This window comes from Barbus barbus (assembly GCF_936440315.1).
Source record: "Barbus barbus genome assembly, chromosome: 2".
Lineage (NCBI taxonomy): Eukaryota > Metazoa > Chordata > Actinopteri > Cypriniformes > Cyprinidae > Barbus > Barbus barbus.
The window spans coordinates 23,737,805-23,753,051 of record NC_136730.1 but is presented as its reverse complement, the minus strand read 5'-3'; the positions used below and the strand labels follow the sequence as shown (position 1 = coordinate 23,753,051).

The 15,247-nt window shown below is 39.2% G+C and overlaps 1 protein-coding gene across 2 annotated transcripts in view; it reads left to right on the top strand.

Moving 5' to 3' along the window:
- Positions 1 to 130: 130 nt before the first annotated feature.
- The window catches only part of LOC306843277 (activating molecule in BECN1-regulated autophagy protein 1A-like), an 80,786-nt gene continuing 65,669 nt past the window's right edge, over positions 131 to 15,247 (top strand). Inside the window, exons 1-10 of one of the 2 annotated variants that reach the window (XM_079374651.1) lie at positions 131 to 377; positions 1,261 to 1,494; positions 2,155 to 2,213; positions 2,354 to 2,537; positions 2,758 to 2,930; positions 4,158 to 4,224; positions 4,320 to 5,734; positions 10,902 to 10,988; positions 13,052 to 13,234; positions 15,106 to 15,180. In XM_079374651.1, coding sequence (XP_079230777.1) covers positions 1,363 to 1,494; positions 2,155 to 2,213; positions 2,354 to 2,537; positions 2,758 to 2,930; positions 4,158 to 4,224; positions 4,320 to 5,734; positions 10,902 to 10,988; positions 13,052 to 13,234; positions 15,106 to 15,180 — 2,375 coding nt within the window. In that variant the 5' untranslated portion in view covers positions 131 to 377; positions 1,261 to 1,362. The remainder of the gene's footprint in view (positions 378 to 1,260; positions 1,495 to 2,154; positions 2,214 to 2,353; positions 2,538 to 2,757; positions 2,931 to 4,157; positions 4,225 to 4,319; positions 5,735 to 10,901; positions 10,989 to 13,051; positions 13,235 to 15,105; positions 15,181 to 15,247) is intronic. The other variant, XM_079374652.1, reaches the window with a different exon arrangement.

Below are 15,247 nucleotides of genomic sequence, written 5' to 3'. Positions count from 1 at the left end.
AGTAAACAGCACGGTGTTATGTATGCACAGGGTTTAATTATTACCGATTTACCTGTGTTTACAGTAAAGCGACAGCTCAGTTTAGGTTCGCGTGTGAACGATGTTTTCGGTAATTGATTACGAAGGATCTGTGCTCGACTGGCTTTGTCTGTACGCTTTTTGGCAGGAGGTGTTGAACACAGCAACAAATCTAAAGTACATTCGACCCTCTTTTCAGGAAATAACTAAAATATTTCTCACAGTATTTATATAAAGCCGAACATAAAATCAGTACTGAATATTTAAACAACGTTCCTGCTGCTTAAGTGCCCCAACGTACTTGTTTCACTTGACATCTACGATTTCAAGGAGTATATTCGGACAAAAATGAGAAAAAGGTAGGCCAAATCTGAGACCTCGAGTGGTTGTCTTAAACATATTTTAAACGACAACAAAAAAACACACTCATAATTTAAACACCACGCAACTCTGCGAATGAATCCATCACCCGTAAACAATAGCCTGCTAACTGCTAAATGTGAAAGCTGTTAGCATAATTTCTTCATCCAAAAACAAACATCGTGAATTTTATATAATTTCAGTGGTTCCTTTATTCCATGACCATGAAGTTACTTTACTAAATGTTTATAGCACTTTTATATCCCCTATCTAGCTTTAATAGCAGAAGATAACAGCTGAAGTCAAACATGTAGCCTGTCAGATGGAGGATAGATCAAGACATGTAAAGCTGATCCAAGTTTTTTCACCCTGTTAGCTTAGGGTTGTATTCCTGAATGTAAATAACATTTTTGTAATTTTATAAATATATTTACCCATATAATACAGGCAAGTGCATAAAACCGTGTTTGCCATTTAATTATTTATAGACTATTTTTATATTCAGACTATTGATTTATTGTCATGTTTTGTTCTTATCTGTTTTAGCCTTTCTTTTGTTGTTTGCTGAAATATATCTTGTCTTACATTACATGATACATGTTTTTTTAATTAAAACTTTGTATAGTTTTTATGTGTTTTGTATGTATTTATATATAGTTTTTATTAATGTTTATTTTAGTTTTCATTATTTTTGTGCATCAAGTTAAACTAAATGAAAATGTGAAATGTTGGCACTGAATTTAAATAACTTCTTACCAAGAAATGGGAAATCATTGTCTCATTGTCATGAAATTAATATTGAATTGTAGTCAAGATATGTGTTATATTTGTAAGATATTCATGTGCATTGATGCCCCCCCCCCATTGATGTCTCTCGCCCAGAATGATGGCGTGGCAGTAGCAGTGGTGGTCTAGTTGTGTGTGAGCCGGTGGACGGCTCTGGGTCTGGTGTAAGAGGGTTGGAGCGAGGAAGAGTTTGTGGAGATGAAGGTGGGACAGAAGAACTCCGTATGTATCCTGTCCAGGCGAGAGCGAGGAGCACAAGGCCTTGCCTCACACAGGATCCTACAGCAGCTTGTAGAGGAAAAGACACAGCGCATGAAATGGCAAAGCCAGGTAACTGGACACACTGATCTCTGTCATTTTTTGACTTGCAGCCTCTTTTACGGGGAAATGCCTCCTCAGTACAATGTGTAATGTCAGCAGCAATAAGCTGCCTGCTGATCCTACTGTAGTATCACAATTACAAAGGAACTATTTTCAATATTAAGACAATTTTGTTTATCTTTGTTTTGCCAACTGTAGATCTGTAGCATTTATTTGCTATTTGACATTCTAAATAAATACAAAAATTCTAAAGAACTTCTAAATAAATAGCTTTATACCCATACGATTCTTCTTTTCTAATAATTGTCAAAAATTTACTTGAAAATGTACACACTGCTCAGCACTCATAAAGGGCCATTCACACCAAGAACAATATTTATTTTAAGCTTGTGCTGCAGGCTTCTGCGTTAAATGTGCAGGCTATTTAATGCTGGGTGATCAGCTGAAAAACGATCATTCTCAAAGTGATTACAACAATACATTCCTCCATGTCATTACCGTTATAGTTGTAGTGTGGACTTCACTATTTTCATATAATTAAAATGAGTATTAAAACTTAATAGTTATATCTATCAAAATAGTTTTTGGTGTGAATAGGCCTCAATGCTGTGGTTTGGATGTGACTGAGGTAAAATCACTGCTCTATTAATTTTCTTTTCTTTGTCACAGAAAGTGGAGTTACCAGACAGCCCTCGCTCAACCTTTCTTCTGGCCTTCAGTCCAGATAGGTAAGACAGGTCTGACTTCTTTTTCATAGTCTTCAGTACAGATCTGCTAAATAAACTGACAGGCTGATCTCAGGCTTTTCCATTTAGGCCCTGTCATCAACAAGCTATTCAGAGAGTTTTTGCTATTTGTCTCGTCACAGGTCTTTAATGGCCTCAACCCATGTGAACCACAACATCTACATCACAGAGGTTAAGACAGGAAAGTGTGTTCACTCTCTAGTGGGTCACCGCCGGACACCCTGGTGCCTGACCTTTCACCCTAGCATCCCCGGCCTTATTGCTTCTGGCTGCCTGGATGGAGAGGTCAGAATCTGGGACCTGCATGTAAGTCTTGACCATACACATATTCAGTGATTGTTTTGTCAACTAGTAATCGTTCTGCTCTTTGCTTTAATATTCCTACATTTCACTGCTGGTTATACCCTGTATAATTGTGTATGTGACAAATAAAAATCTTGAATCTAATATGTTTTTTGTTTTCTGTAGATTTGTCATCACACCTTAATTTTGCTCAAAACTAAAATATTGTGTGGTTTTGTTTCAGGGAGGCAGTGAGAGCTGGCTCACAGAGAGTAACTCAGCAATTGCATCCCTTGCTTTCCATCCTACTGCTCAGCTGCTGCTCATTGCCACCAACAATGAGCTACATCTATGGGACTGGAGTCGGAAGGAGCCCTTTGCTGTGGTGAAGACTGCTAGTGAGACAGAGAGAGTCAGGTCTGATGCACATACATTTTATTAATTTAAAAGTATAGTTCACACAAAAATGTAAATTATGTCATCAACAACTCACCCAAACACTTTGTCATTCAAAAAAACATACATAAGAACTATAAAACACTAATAACCCCCCCACTAACTTTGATATTTTATAAAGTTTGTAAAATAAATCTCAGTTAAGTGGTTTATTCCATCTTCTGAAGATACACGATTTCTTTATATGATGAACAGATTTAATTGAGGTTTTTATTCACAAATAAACATTGATTAATGCACATACGTAGAGCTTATCAAATATGATAAAGGGAAAAGTTCTAGCTTGACGAGCAAAAAGCGATGTGGTTTGTTCTTGCATGTCAAATAAGCACATTTGAGAATCCTTTTACCTGATGTACTTTCCCCCGGTTTCACAGACGAGGCTTAAGCCTAGTCCTAGACTAAAATGTAAATCTGAGCTGTTTCAACTGAAAGAAACTTGCACTGACTGATCTTAAAATATATCAGTGCCTTTGTTTAGTCTTAAGATGAACACCAGTAATGTTTTTTCTAAGGCATATTTATAAAATTACTTAAATGTCCTAATTGAACTATGGCTTAATTCTGGCTTAGGCTAAGCACCGTCTATGAAACCGGGCCTTAATGTATGTGAGTTGATTAATGTTTATATATCAAGAAAATCTGCTCATCATATAAAATTAGCATGTCTCTTCAGTAGACTTTTGATGCATCCCAAATCGCGTACTTATGCACTATTCTATGACGTTTCGTAGTATAAATAGTGAGTAGTGTGTTCACAATGAAAATTAAAAAAAAAGAAAGTGCACTTTAAATACCGAATATTGCACATAAAAAACTGTGGCGTGTTGAACAGTTGAGTGAACTGTCGCAGCTTTAATTACTTTGCTAAAGGGGAGGGGCTATCAGATTCCGATTATTAATGACAAAATAACCCTATTAAATTCATACACTACATGGTTGAGTGTATAGTGCATAATTGGGATGCAGTTTTGAATTAAACTGCTCACATGGACTTTTTGAAGCATCATAGTTTTTGTGGAATTGATTTTAAATGGAGGGACAGAAATTACTCAGGTTTCATTAAAAATATCCTCATTTATGTTTCAAAGATGAAGTCGTTTGGGCTTGAAACAACATGCGGGCGAGCAAATAAGTGATTTTTAATTTTTGGGTGAAGTGTTTGTGACTTTTCCGTATGTTTTGCAGGTTGGTGAGATTTGATCCATTGGGTCACTATCTTCTAACTGCCATTGTAAACCCTTCAAACCAACAGGTGAGCCTTTTTGCTGGAAATGTTGTTGATTAGGCACAAGACATAACATTTATTTCTTTAAAATGTGTGCATACGCTTACATTTATGCATTGCAGAATGATGATGATCCTGAGATTCCAATGGACAGTGTGGAGATGCCCCATCTCCGTCAGCGCTCTTTTCTCCAGTCCCAGCCTGTAAGACGCACGCCCATCTTGCACAATTTTTTGCATATCCTCACTTCCCGCAACTCCGTCCCTCAGGCTGGAGGCACTCTTGCTGCTTCCAGTGATGAGGCGTCTGATTCATCTGGGCGTTACGCTGTTTTGAGGGATCGTTCCCGGCTGCCGTACCATGGTTGCGTCCAGCCATTAGGAGTAGTGTGTTTCTGTAGCCGTTGCTCATCAACACGGGTTCCGTCGCCGCCTGACGAGGACTCTTCAGACTCCACCTCCCTGGAGGGACAATCACACGCATCCACCTTTTCTTCTGCACGCACAGAGCCGCGAATACCACGGTTTCCCACTGAATCTTATGCTTCAAATCGGCCCTCAGCATTTAGCTGCGTGTATGGTGGCGGGAACAACGTGCGGAACATTTCTTCTAGCTCTGGGAGGAGGGGAGTGGCTGGAATGGCACCCATCCCACCTTTCCGGCAACAACCACCAGGCAGGGAAGATGGAGGCCGTCTCCCTGGGGCGGATTGGGTAGGCTGTGTGCTTAATGGACGAAGTAGTAATATGACTCCACCCAGAACCAGTGCTTCCTCCGTCAGCCTGCGACAGCAAGGGACTTCTAGCCAGTCATCTGTTTACACCTCAGCAAGTGATGGATGGGGCCTTCCTCGTAGCAGCGGCAGCACATCAAGGACTAGTTCTAGCAGGCACCGCCCACCTGAGGAAGAGGGCCACAGCAGTCCTTCTTCCACCCGCAGTGTTCTTCAATGTAACCTTAACCGCTATTTCATGGAATCGAATCATCGAATGCAGGACCTCATGCAGCCTCAAGAGGGCAACAGGCAGGACCAGCAGACTCAGGAAATGCTGAATAACAACATGGACCCAGAGCAACCAGGTCCATCTCATTACCAGCCACTCTACGGTGGCGAAAACCCTTCACACAGTCACATGAACCGCTGTAGAGTCTGTCACAACCTTTTCACATACAATCAAGGCACTAGGCGCTGGGAGAGAACAGGTCAGCAGACATCTGCTGAGAGAAATGCAGCTTGGCAACCCACAAGTCCTGCTTTCCACAGTGTAGCCCCAGTCTCTCATTCTGATCATGACATAATTGAACACAGACCCATGGAGCCCAGCCCAGATGCCCCAGAGCCTCATGTTCCCTTTTCCCGCAGCACAGCTACTGGTCAGCACGAGGAGCAGACCGTTGGGCTGGTCTTCAACCAGGAAACGGGACAACTGGAGCGTGTTTACAGGCAGCCCGCCACCTCTCGCTCAACAAATGTATCACAAGAAGCCTTAAACCAGGAAATGCCTGAAGACGTGCAGGATGACGATTACTTACGCAGGTGAGGCAGCAGTCTTGTTTGAATGCTCAGGTCAGAGGTCATGTCATGAGGAATTAAACGTTCTTGTTTGTTTGATATGAAAGGTTTCATTGTATTAGGAAACATGCCAAGTTTCATCACCAGTCCAAAAAGCAGGGTTCGTACAAGGTGCTTGAAGTACTTGAATTTGACTTTTTGAAATTTAAGTCCTGGAAAACCCTTGAAAACAGCCATATTTATGTAAAAGTACTTGAATGTTTAAAAGGCAGTATATGGAATTGGTGTTAATTTTTGTTTTCGACAAAAACAATCTTTTCTCGCTAAATTAACGACGCAGCGCATGAGCCACTTCACCCGGAGCGCAGTCGATGTCGCGATATCAGTATAAAGTTGAGTTTGTGTAAAACCTTTGATGGTGCTTGCGTTATATTGTTCGGTCTTTTATTACATGTGCTGTTTGTTTGGGTTTCATTTGGGAACGCGCATACATCAACATTTCCATAAAGCATATATCATATGCTGATATTTTGTGAGGAACTGCTGTGGGGCATGGACTCTTTTTGGTTTCTTTTTAGGTCTGCTGCTCTTTCTCTCCATGTCAGTGTCCTCATCTGATGTCATGTTTTTTTAGTTTGTTTTTTTTTAGCTGGAAGGCATGAACACACACTTTTCTGTCATTGAGCACATTACTTTACACTACTTTGCCAACTTAAATGCCTGGTGAATAGGCAAACTAGCTTGAAAATGATGTAGTGTTAGGATAAGGTTATTCATGTTAGATATTTCCCAAAGGTCTGCACTCCGTCACATACGACAGCTGCACGATTCTTTGAGAATCACGATTTTGTTTTTTGTCTCAAACAGAGATCACGATTCTCCCACGAAACAAAATAATGTGTGACAAAATATTGCTGCAGTCTATTTAAAAGTGTTTAATTTGAACGAATTATTAAACATTTAAATTCATATGTATTTATAATATATTTAGTTAATATTAAAATTATGAAAAAGTGGTTTGAATGAATGATTTAATGTCTCATTCATAAATACTTCACTTGTTTCTTTACTGGATGAATCAGCGTTTTTGAAAGAATCTCTTGATTAAATCACAAATACATTTTTTAAGTCACTTTTCGCCACCTAGCGCCAGTTAACTCTCAAAAGGTCTATTTTGATCGCTACCATAAACATCAGTGTTTATATCTGAACTATTAACTTTGATCCCAGTATTTCTGTGATAATATGAATGACTGTAATACAGAAATAATACAAACATGGTAACTGTCTGCTCTGTGTCAGCAGCTGAACGCAGATGTGAATGTTCCGGTAAGACTTTTTTAAGGTTTATTAGACACAGGCGAAGCTCTAGTGCAAATATATCAGTATTTATCCAAGTACGTGTGCTTTTTTTGGACTAAAAGCCCAAATATTAGAATGTGAACGTGATATAGCTCATAATTTTCTAAGTGTATGATGAAGATTTTACTCTTCAGGTTAATCATATATTCATGAAAAAAATCACTTAGAATAAGGAAATTTTAAACTTTGCCATAGACTCCTGCCCTGTTCTCCTCACACATCAACTCAATTAGTCTCCTCTGATCGTTCTGTCTAATCCTGGCCTGTCCCTGCTCTCTTGGCTGCGTAGCAGGCTCATAATTGTACCTGTGGTCCGTCATACGAGTGTTAATTAACATTAATCGAACTGTCGTTGCGATCCATTTGCTTTGGTTTAAATGGACCGCTCTTCTTTTTCATCCGTCACTTCCGGTTTTGGCGGTTTTCAGGTGCGGAAGTAAAATTCTCTCACAAAAACAACTCCAGAAGCCTTAATAGCGTATTTTAAAGTATATTTTAAAGAAAATCTAGTTCCTACGTTATTTTTCTATACATCGACTCACTGGGGTCTCAAACCTGCAATATGCCCTTTAAAGTTGCCACAGCCATTGCATGTGCTGCATGTTATTTGTACCATTTTGTTTTATTTATTTATTTATTAGAATTTGAAAGATCATATCGATATTGTGATCTTGGAGTAGTGTTTTAAAGTCCTTGAAAGTCCTGGAATTTCATTTTGCAGTTTCTGTACGAACCCTGAAAAAGATTATTGAAATTGAGCTGCAATAATGACTAATTTTCGCAATTTACTGATATCAGATGTTGGCTCATGACCATCTACATGTAAATGACAGCAATGCCGATTTGTGTTTAGAAACTTTGCCAGACCAGTTACAGTGAGGTAAATAGAAGGAAATATGATAGCAGGGCTCAACTGAAAGAATTATTGGGATCAGTAGTTCAGACTTTTACATGCCAAAGTTTCCACTGCAAAAAAAACTGCCTTTTGGCCATATACTCTGCTGTTCAATAGTCACAGTACAGACATTTACAATTTTACAATAGATCTTCAAATAAATTGTTCATTTGCACTTTCTCTTAATCAGGGAATCCTGAAAAAAAGTCACAGTTTCAACAAAAATATTAATCTGCACAACTATTTTTAACATTGATAATAAGAAATGTTTCTTGAGCACCAAATCTGCATATTACAATGATTCTGAAGGGTCATATGACACTAAAAACTGGAGTAATGGCTGCTGAAAATTCAGCTTTTCCTTCACATGAAAAAATTACACTGAAAATAATTTTAAAGCTTTTTTATGCCTTACAAACTTAAACATGGATTATTTTGTGATCCTGTCACAATGTAATGCAGGCTTTGCAAAGATACTGTTGGCAATGCAAACCGTATCTCAAGGCACAGCAGCTGAAAATGGTGCGCATTTGAAATGGGCAACAACACTGCGTGAGGTGCTCTATTGCTAACACACCAGCTGTGAGTTTGATGTCACGTCAAATATAATTTGTAACATTCTTATTCTTCAGTAATAGCTTCTTTGCAAAGCCTGTGTTATATAGTGACAGGACCACAAAGCAGTCCACACTGTGACACACCACAGACCACATAAACTGTCATTAGAGTAAAATTATCAGGAACCTTGTTTGGGCTTCAAAGAAAAATGTCTGACATGGAAATCAGCTTAATCTGACCTTGTACCCTCTCAGCAGAGTGTGCCATCCAGAGCTGGGCCTAGTATTAATGAGGTCTTATCTGCATATCAACACTGTCACTTTCCCACAGCACAGATGAATAAACATTAAGAAGCGAGTAAGGTGACAAAGTGTCTTTTTGCATTTTGCTAAATAAATTATTAATTTCACCAGAAAGGAATTGCAAAATTATCGAAACTCTTTGGTTTATTTGATCACAAATTACTCTTTGGTCAACTCTTTTGATGACCAAATGCTAATGGTCTAATCTGATTCAATGATCTATGCTAAGCTAAGCTAAAAGTGCTACCACCAGACCCGGAGATCGGCTGAATGGATTCAAAAACGGTAAAACTCAACTCTTTAACTCTATGGGGGTTGTAAAATGAGCCTATTTCCAAAAAAAGTGGAGTGTTTCTTTAAAGCCCTTTAAAACTAGTCCTGTATTTTTATTTGTTAATGTCTGTATGAGCTCTGGGTCAGACTGCTGATGCTGCTCTGTGTCAACTTGAGTCATTTAAGGTAAGCATTGACACTCAGCCTAGTATTCAACTGCTTCTCTGGACTGTCACATTTGACTTACTTTGACTTGGTAGTCATGCAAATTGTAGGTCACTTGGCTCATAAAGAGAAGTCTGATTTTGTTGGGTGCTGCGGTTTAGTTAACGACCCACTTTTATAAGTTGAAGTTCATCACATTGGCACTTTTGTAAGAAATCGGACCTAAAATATGGGACAATCTTTGCAGATACTCCCCTCAAGGGTTCCTGCATTGCCAGCTACGGTCCATTGGGGGGCAGTAGCTCATTACACTGTGCATATGTGGCGGTAACTTTGCACACAGATCTCCATCACTGAGTGGCCTGTAGGTCTTTATTCTGAAGATGTACTTGCACTCTAACACACAGTCCTCCTTTTTTCGTGTCACCGAACAGCCTATCCCATGTGCATGGCTGTGCTGTGATTTGGCTGTGTTTTAAGGCCAATGCTGTGCAACAAAAAAAAACTATCACACTTCACTTATGCAGAAGTGCCACAAGAATTAATACTCTGTCATTTGACATTCTCCCATGAGTCTCGCTCCAGTTCAGTGTTACTGACTCACAGCGTTGAGCATGGAGCAAAGTTTCAGAACGAAGTCTTCCCACTACCTGCTATGGTGTTTACTTGAATCAAGAGCAACTTGTTTACTTTAAAATAAATAAAAATTATTTAATTAATAACAGTTGCCTCATTGGAGTAGCATATAGATATAAAATAACAAAGCTGACATATAAAAGTTACTGTAGAGTACAGAAACGTGAAAAAGATCTTAATACTGTAGTACCAAATTATGCTAGACGTGCAACTTCTAAAGGTGATTGCAGACAAAACAAGTTAAAAATAGTGTACAGCCAACATTACCAGAACAGGACGTTTCGTAAATATTTTGTGCGTTTTTAAAGAGCATTGTTTGCTTCATCTCTGTGTTAAAATGCAGATCTTGATCTTTAAGAGTCAAAGGGAGCAAACAAAGCAAATGTGTGAAAAGGAGTCAGAATTGATCCGTTCTGTTTTTGCTGTGAGTCAAAGGGCACAGGATGGCATTCTAATGAAGAGCTGAGCACACCCACACCAAAAACATTCACATACACACACACCACACTGACTCATGCTGAATAAATATGCCCGCTCGCTACACAACTGTCTGTCCGGCTTTGTGCACTGTCAGACCGAGGCAGCATGTTTTCGTCTGCAGGACTCGGCTCGTCTTTTTAATGGCCTTTAGCAAACTCTTTGTTGTATGAGGAATTGAACAAACTCAAACTTAACAAATGCTCCAATTTAACGGGTTATTAACCGATTCCAAGCCAGGCCTGGCAGAGCGCACATCATTACTTACACATTACATTCATTTAGCCTTTGCATAACAGTCAGTAATGAGCATATTAATGTCCTTGTGCAGTTTAATGAGATTTTTAATGATTGTGATGGCCCATGGTGGGGAGTGTTATTGTAGAAACAGCATAGTGGAAATCGGAGAAAAATGGGTCTTCCTCTTCTTTCTGTGACATCCTGTCCAGAGATTCTTTATGAGCAGGAAGTGAAAGTCTTCACAATTCAAAAACATACAAAACAATGTAATTGTGTTTTGTAGGAGGCTGCTGGAGTCGTCCATGGTGTCTCTTTCCAGATATGACGTCTCTGGATCACAAGACCACCCCATCTATCCCGATCCGGCCAGGTGATTCATTGTGTGTGTGATGTGTGCGCGCGCGCGCGCGTGTGTGTGTGTGTGTGAGTGTTGTGTGAACTGCATTTCATGGTCATGCCACTTGGCCGGTGAGGTCTAGGTAATGAGGAAGAGTGTGTGTCATGCTGCCGGACAGCGGAGTGACATTTCAGACCTGCCAGCACCCCAATGTCCCCCTAATTCAAACGGGCACACACATATAGCCTGTCAGCATCCTCTGACTCTGTGAGCGAGGCTCATAATAAAGTGAGTTCATTGTCATTGTTGAGCTCTGGGGAATCCGCTGTGGTCTGGGATCAAGACGGATTGTTAGTATGGACTCCTGCTGGCAGGTTCACACAAACACACAGGCTGACGCACACCTCTAACCTGTGAATTACCACAACAGACTAATTTCCCCCTGAGCAGAATGTACCTGGTGTTAGAAGCCATCCGAACAGAGGGATAGTCTGAATCCAACACATTCAGAGCCACAAGTAATTGGCGCTATATGACACAGTTGTTTCCCAGATCGCTCTCTCTCTCTCTCTCTCTCTCTCTCTCTCTCTCTGTATTTCTCTGTATATTGGCCTAAAAACACATCCTCAAACACATGCTGATAAACTGTGTGTGTGCGTTGTGTGTTTAGTCTCTTACAGACAGACTGTCACTGATTTGGCTGATTCTCAGTTCCTTAGAGCTCTAAAAAGTTCTGTCAAGTTTCTGTCCCTGCAACTGTGTTTGTGAGGGAGAATATTCGGTTTCGTTGGCTTCATAATTACTGTAATTTTCTTTGTGACTGGTGAGGATGTGTGACCATTGTCACTCCCTGGGGTTTATTTGGAATTTAGCTCTGTTTGTCTTCGTATTAAGCTCATCTGTTCCAAGCTGGTGGCAGATGTCCTTGCTCATCTTGCCCAAGACAGAATGAAACTCCAGATGCTCTTCCTGTCTAAACTGCACAAAGGATTTTAGTTTTGAGGGCTTCATTCAGTGAGACCTTCTGTCAAAATGCTAACTAATGTCTCTTCAGCTGAATTAAATGAGAATAGATGCAGCTTTTATTGAGTGGATATGAAGGTTAGTATTAAGTATATATCAGCTATGTATAAAAGATGTTTAAAAACAGAAGATGATCAGGGGCGGTTCCTGTCCGGATGGAAAAGGTCAGATGGTTACAAACATGAAAATGTTACTAATTCAGTGAACAGGGGCCAATTGCAAAAACATAGCCATTATGTTAAAACTGTGTCTTAAGAACTATTTTGACCAACATACAGTTAGCCAAGAGGTAACTAGTCTTACTTTTATGATTAAAATTGGGCCAATCTACTTTTAAACATGGCCAGTTGCAAAAATTGCTTAGACTAGTCTTAAAAATTTAGTCATCTGATTTCTGACATCTTTTTCTTCTAGACTGGTCATAACTTTTTGAAGTCAGTTACATAAACGTAGACTTGTCTAATTTAAATCCAAAAAGTGAGACTGATTACCACTTTTGCTAACTTCTAATTGGTCAAACTAGTTCTCAAGACACAGTCTTAACAACTATGTTTATGCAACTTGTACCAGTCTTGAAGAAAACCAATTAGATGACTAAATTTTAAAACTAGTCTAAGCAGTTTATGCAACCGGCCCCAGAAGGAAAGCGCAACATGTTTACTTGTGAATTGGACCACTTATACCTTTGTCATTTGGGTTGGTTTGTCTGTGTTTTATGCTTTATGGATTAACTTAAACATCTCTTCTTGGCCATTGCATTAATGTACTCAACAGACAGTTTGTGATTGGTTGCAGTGCTGAACGGTTGAAACCTTAACCAAAATATTAATTAAACACAAAAACAATATTATAAAAGTAACTATAGCTGTAGTTCATGAGTTTAAGATGCTGAGGTATCTCTATCAGTATTGGCAGTGTATCAAGATTGGCACACATATAGTGAATCAGTGCATCTCTGTGCATGTATTTATTTGATTAATACATCAGTATAGAAACAGGAGGATGTAAATATCTAACATCATTGTGGGTTCTGTCTGTGTTTTTTGTGTGTGTGTGTGTGTGTGTGTGTGTAGGTTGTCCCCTGCAGCATATTACGCACAGCGTATGATCCAGTATCTGTCTCGGCGTGACAGCATTCGCCAGCGCTCTCTCCGTCCCCCCAGCAGACCCCGACCCCTGTCCTCCAATCCCAGCAGCCTCTCCCCTGGCCCTGCCCCCAGCGTGGAGAGCAACGAAGTTGACTTTGAGGAGTTTGAGTAAGTAAACAATAACACAGACACACAAAGCCTGTGCCAAGCCATTGTTTCTGCATTCTTACCTGCTCTCATCCGCTCGTAAAAATCTCTATGGATTTATTTCCCTGTTTTGTTGCTAGGCAACCCAACAAACATACAAGGCAGGCTCTGAATCCCAGAATGTTATCATTTCTGCTTTTCAGCCGACTTACTGATCTTGCCAACAATTTTACCAGAGTTGCCCGTGGCATCTCTTCTTATAGCGCTTGGCATTAGCATTAGCCTTGGCTTGAAACGCACTTTGACTGATTCCCATGGGACGTACTAATGTACGGCTTTGTGCTTGCTGCTTTTTTCCTCATCTGCTGGACAACTGTGAAATTATATAAGTCAGAGAAAAAAGTCTCTCTCATCTTTTGTGTTTTCAGTTTAATTCAAACTTTTGCATTGTGCTTTTTAAAATACATATTATTTTAAAGCAGTTTTAATAAGAATTAAAGGCAACAATGAAGACAAGAAAAAACTGGCCACTATGTTTAAGTTGATGAGGAACAAACATTGGTCAAGCTAGGGAAGACCACCTGCTCGGGCTTTCACATATTTAAACAAATTACACTACCATCCAAAAGTGTGTGGTCAGTAAGATCTTTTTAATGTTCACAAAAGAAGTCTTTTATGCACCAAGGCTGCATTTATTTGATCACAAATACAGAAAAACAGTAATATTGTGAAATATTATAGAACTGTAAAATAATGATTTGAAACTTAAAAAATGTAATTAATTATTTTAATGCCAAACTGTTATTTTTTGTTATGTTATTTTTACTGATCAATTTATTGTATGTTGCTGGATAGAAGTACCCCCCCCCCCCAAAAAAAAAAATATTAAATGGTAGTGTATACACAATGAATATATAAATGTATGATGTAAATTAGGTTTAATAATTAGAAGAATGAGTTCTAATGAAATAGGTGCCCATGGATATGTGAGTAGGGGGGGATACAGGCTGTGTGTATGACAGATGTCTGTTAAGACATTGGATAAGACTCTAAAAAGACAGATGGGGCATAGGGGGGTTGAAAATAAGAGTTGTTTTTGGATTTCTTCTTTTTTTTTTTTTTTTTTCTTGAAAATTTACTAAGCCATTACATTTTTTTTTCATAAGCAAATTATGAAATTACACGTCTCTTGCAATCTCATTATCAGACATTTAAAAACCCGAGCAATACTCTTATTTTGGGAAGTCCAGAATCATATTTTTAATATGCAAACGCTCTTTTAATTTGTTTGCAAATGTGTTTTTGGAAGCAGCCAACTAGTCATTGGTCCTTTTTATGGAACCATTAATGCTCCAAAAATGTCTCTCTTTCCCTCTCTCCAACCTCTCCACTAGTTGAATATCGTTGTTTCTCTCCTCTCCAAACCATGCAGCTTTTCTCCCCCTCTTTTTCACTCTTTTTTTCCTTCTTTTTTTGGCACGGATTAGATGCCCTCCTCTGAGCTGATGAATAATTCCACCCGCTGGCTGGAGAGTTCAGCGTTCACTGCAGTCTGGGACCACAGATCCATATTCATCAGAATACTTATGAAACCCATCAGTCTTTCAGTTAGCCTTCATATTAATATTTATGTCTGCCAAAAATATTTTTCTTTTTCTTTTCTTTCAGTTCTTTATCAATCATTCCCACTCTTACCTTGTGAGCGTACTGATGTTCTCATTCAGCTTAAATGTGATTGGGGAAATGCTTAAGCCCTTTAGTTGTTTAATTTAAGTATTCACGCTTTTAATTTATTTTCCAAAATTACAAAAGACAAATGATTTTGAGCAAGTTATGTTTGATCTAATGATTATATTGTTGCTGACCAGTTCCGTGTGTGTGTGTGTGTACAGAGACAATGGAAGCAGACATAGGGCTCCTCGTAATGCACGCATGTCTGCCCCCTCCCTTGGTCGCTTTGTGCCCAGGTAGGAACACTTTTAGTCTGCTTATGCCAATACACCAGAAATACATGTTAACTCTGTTCCAAAACCA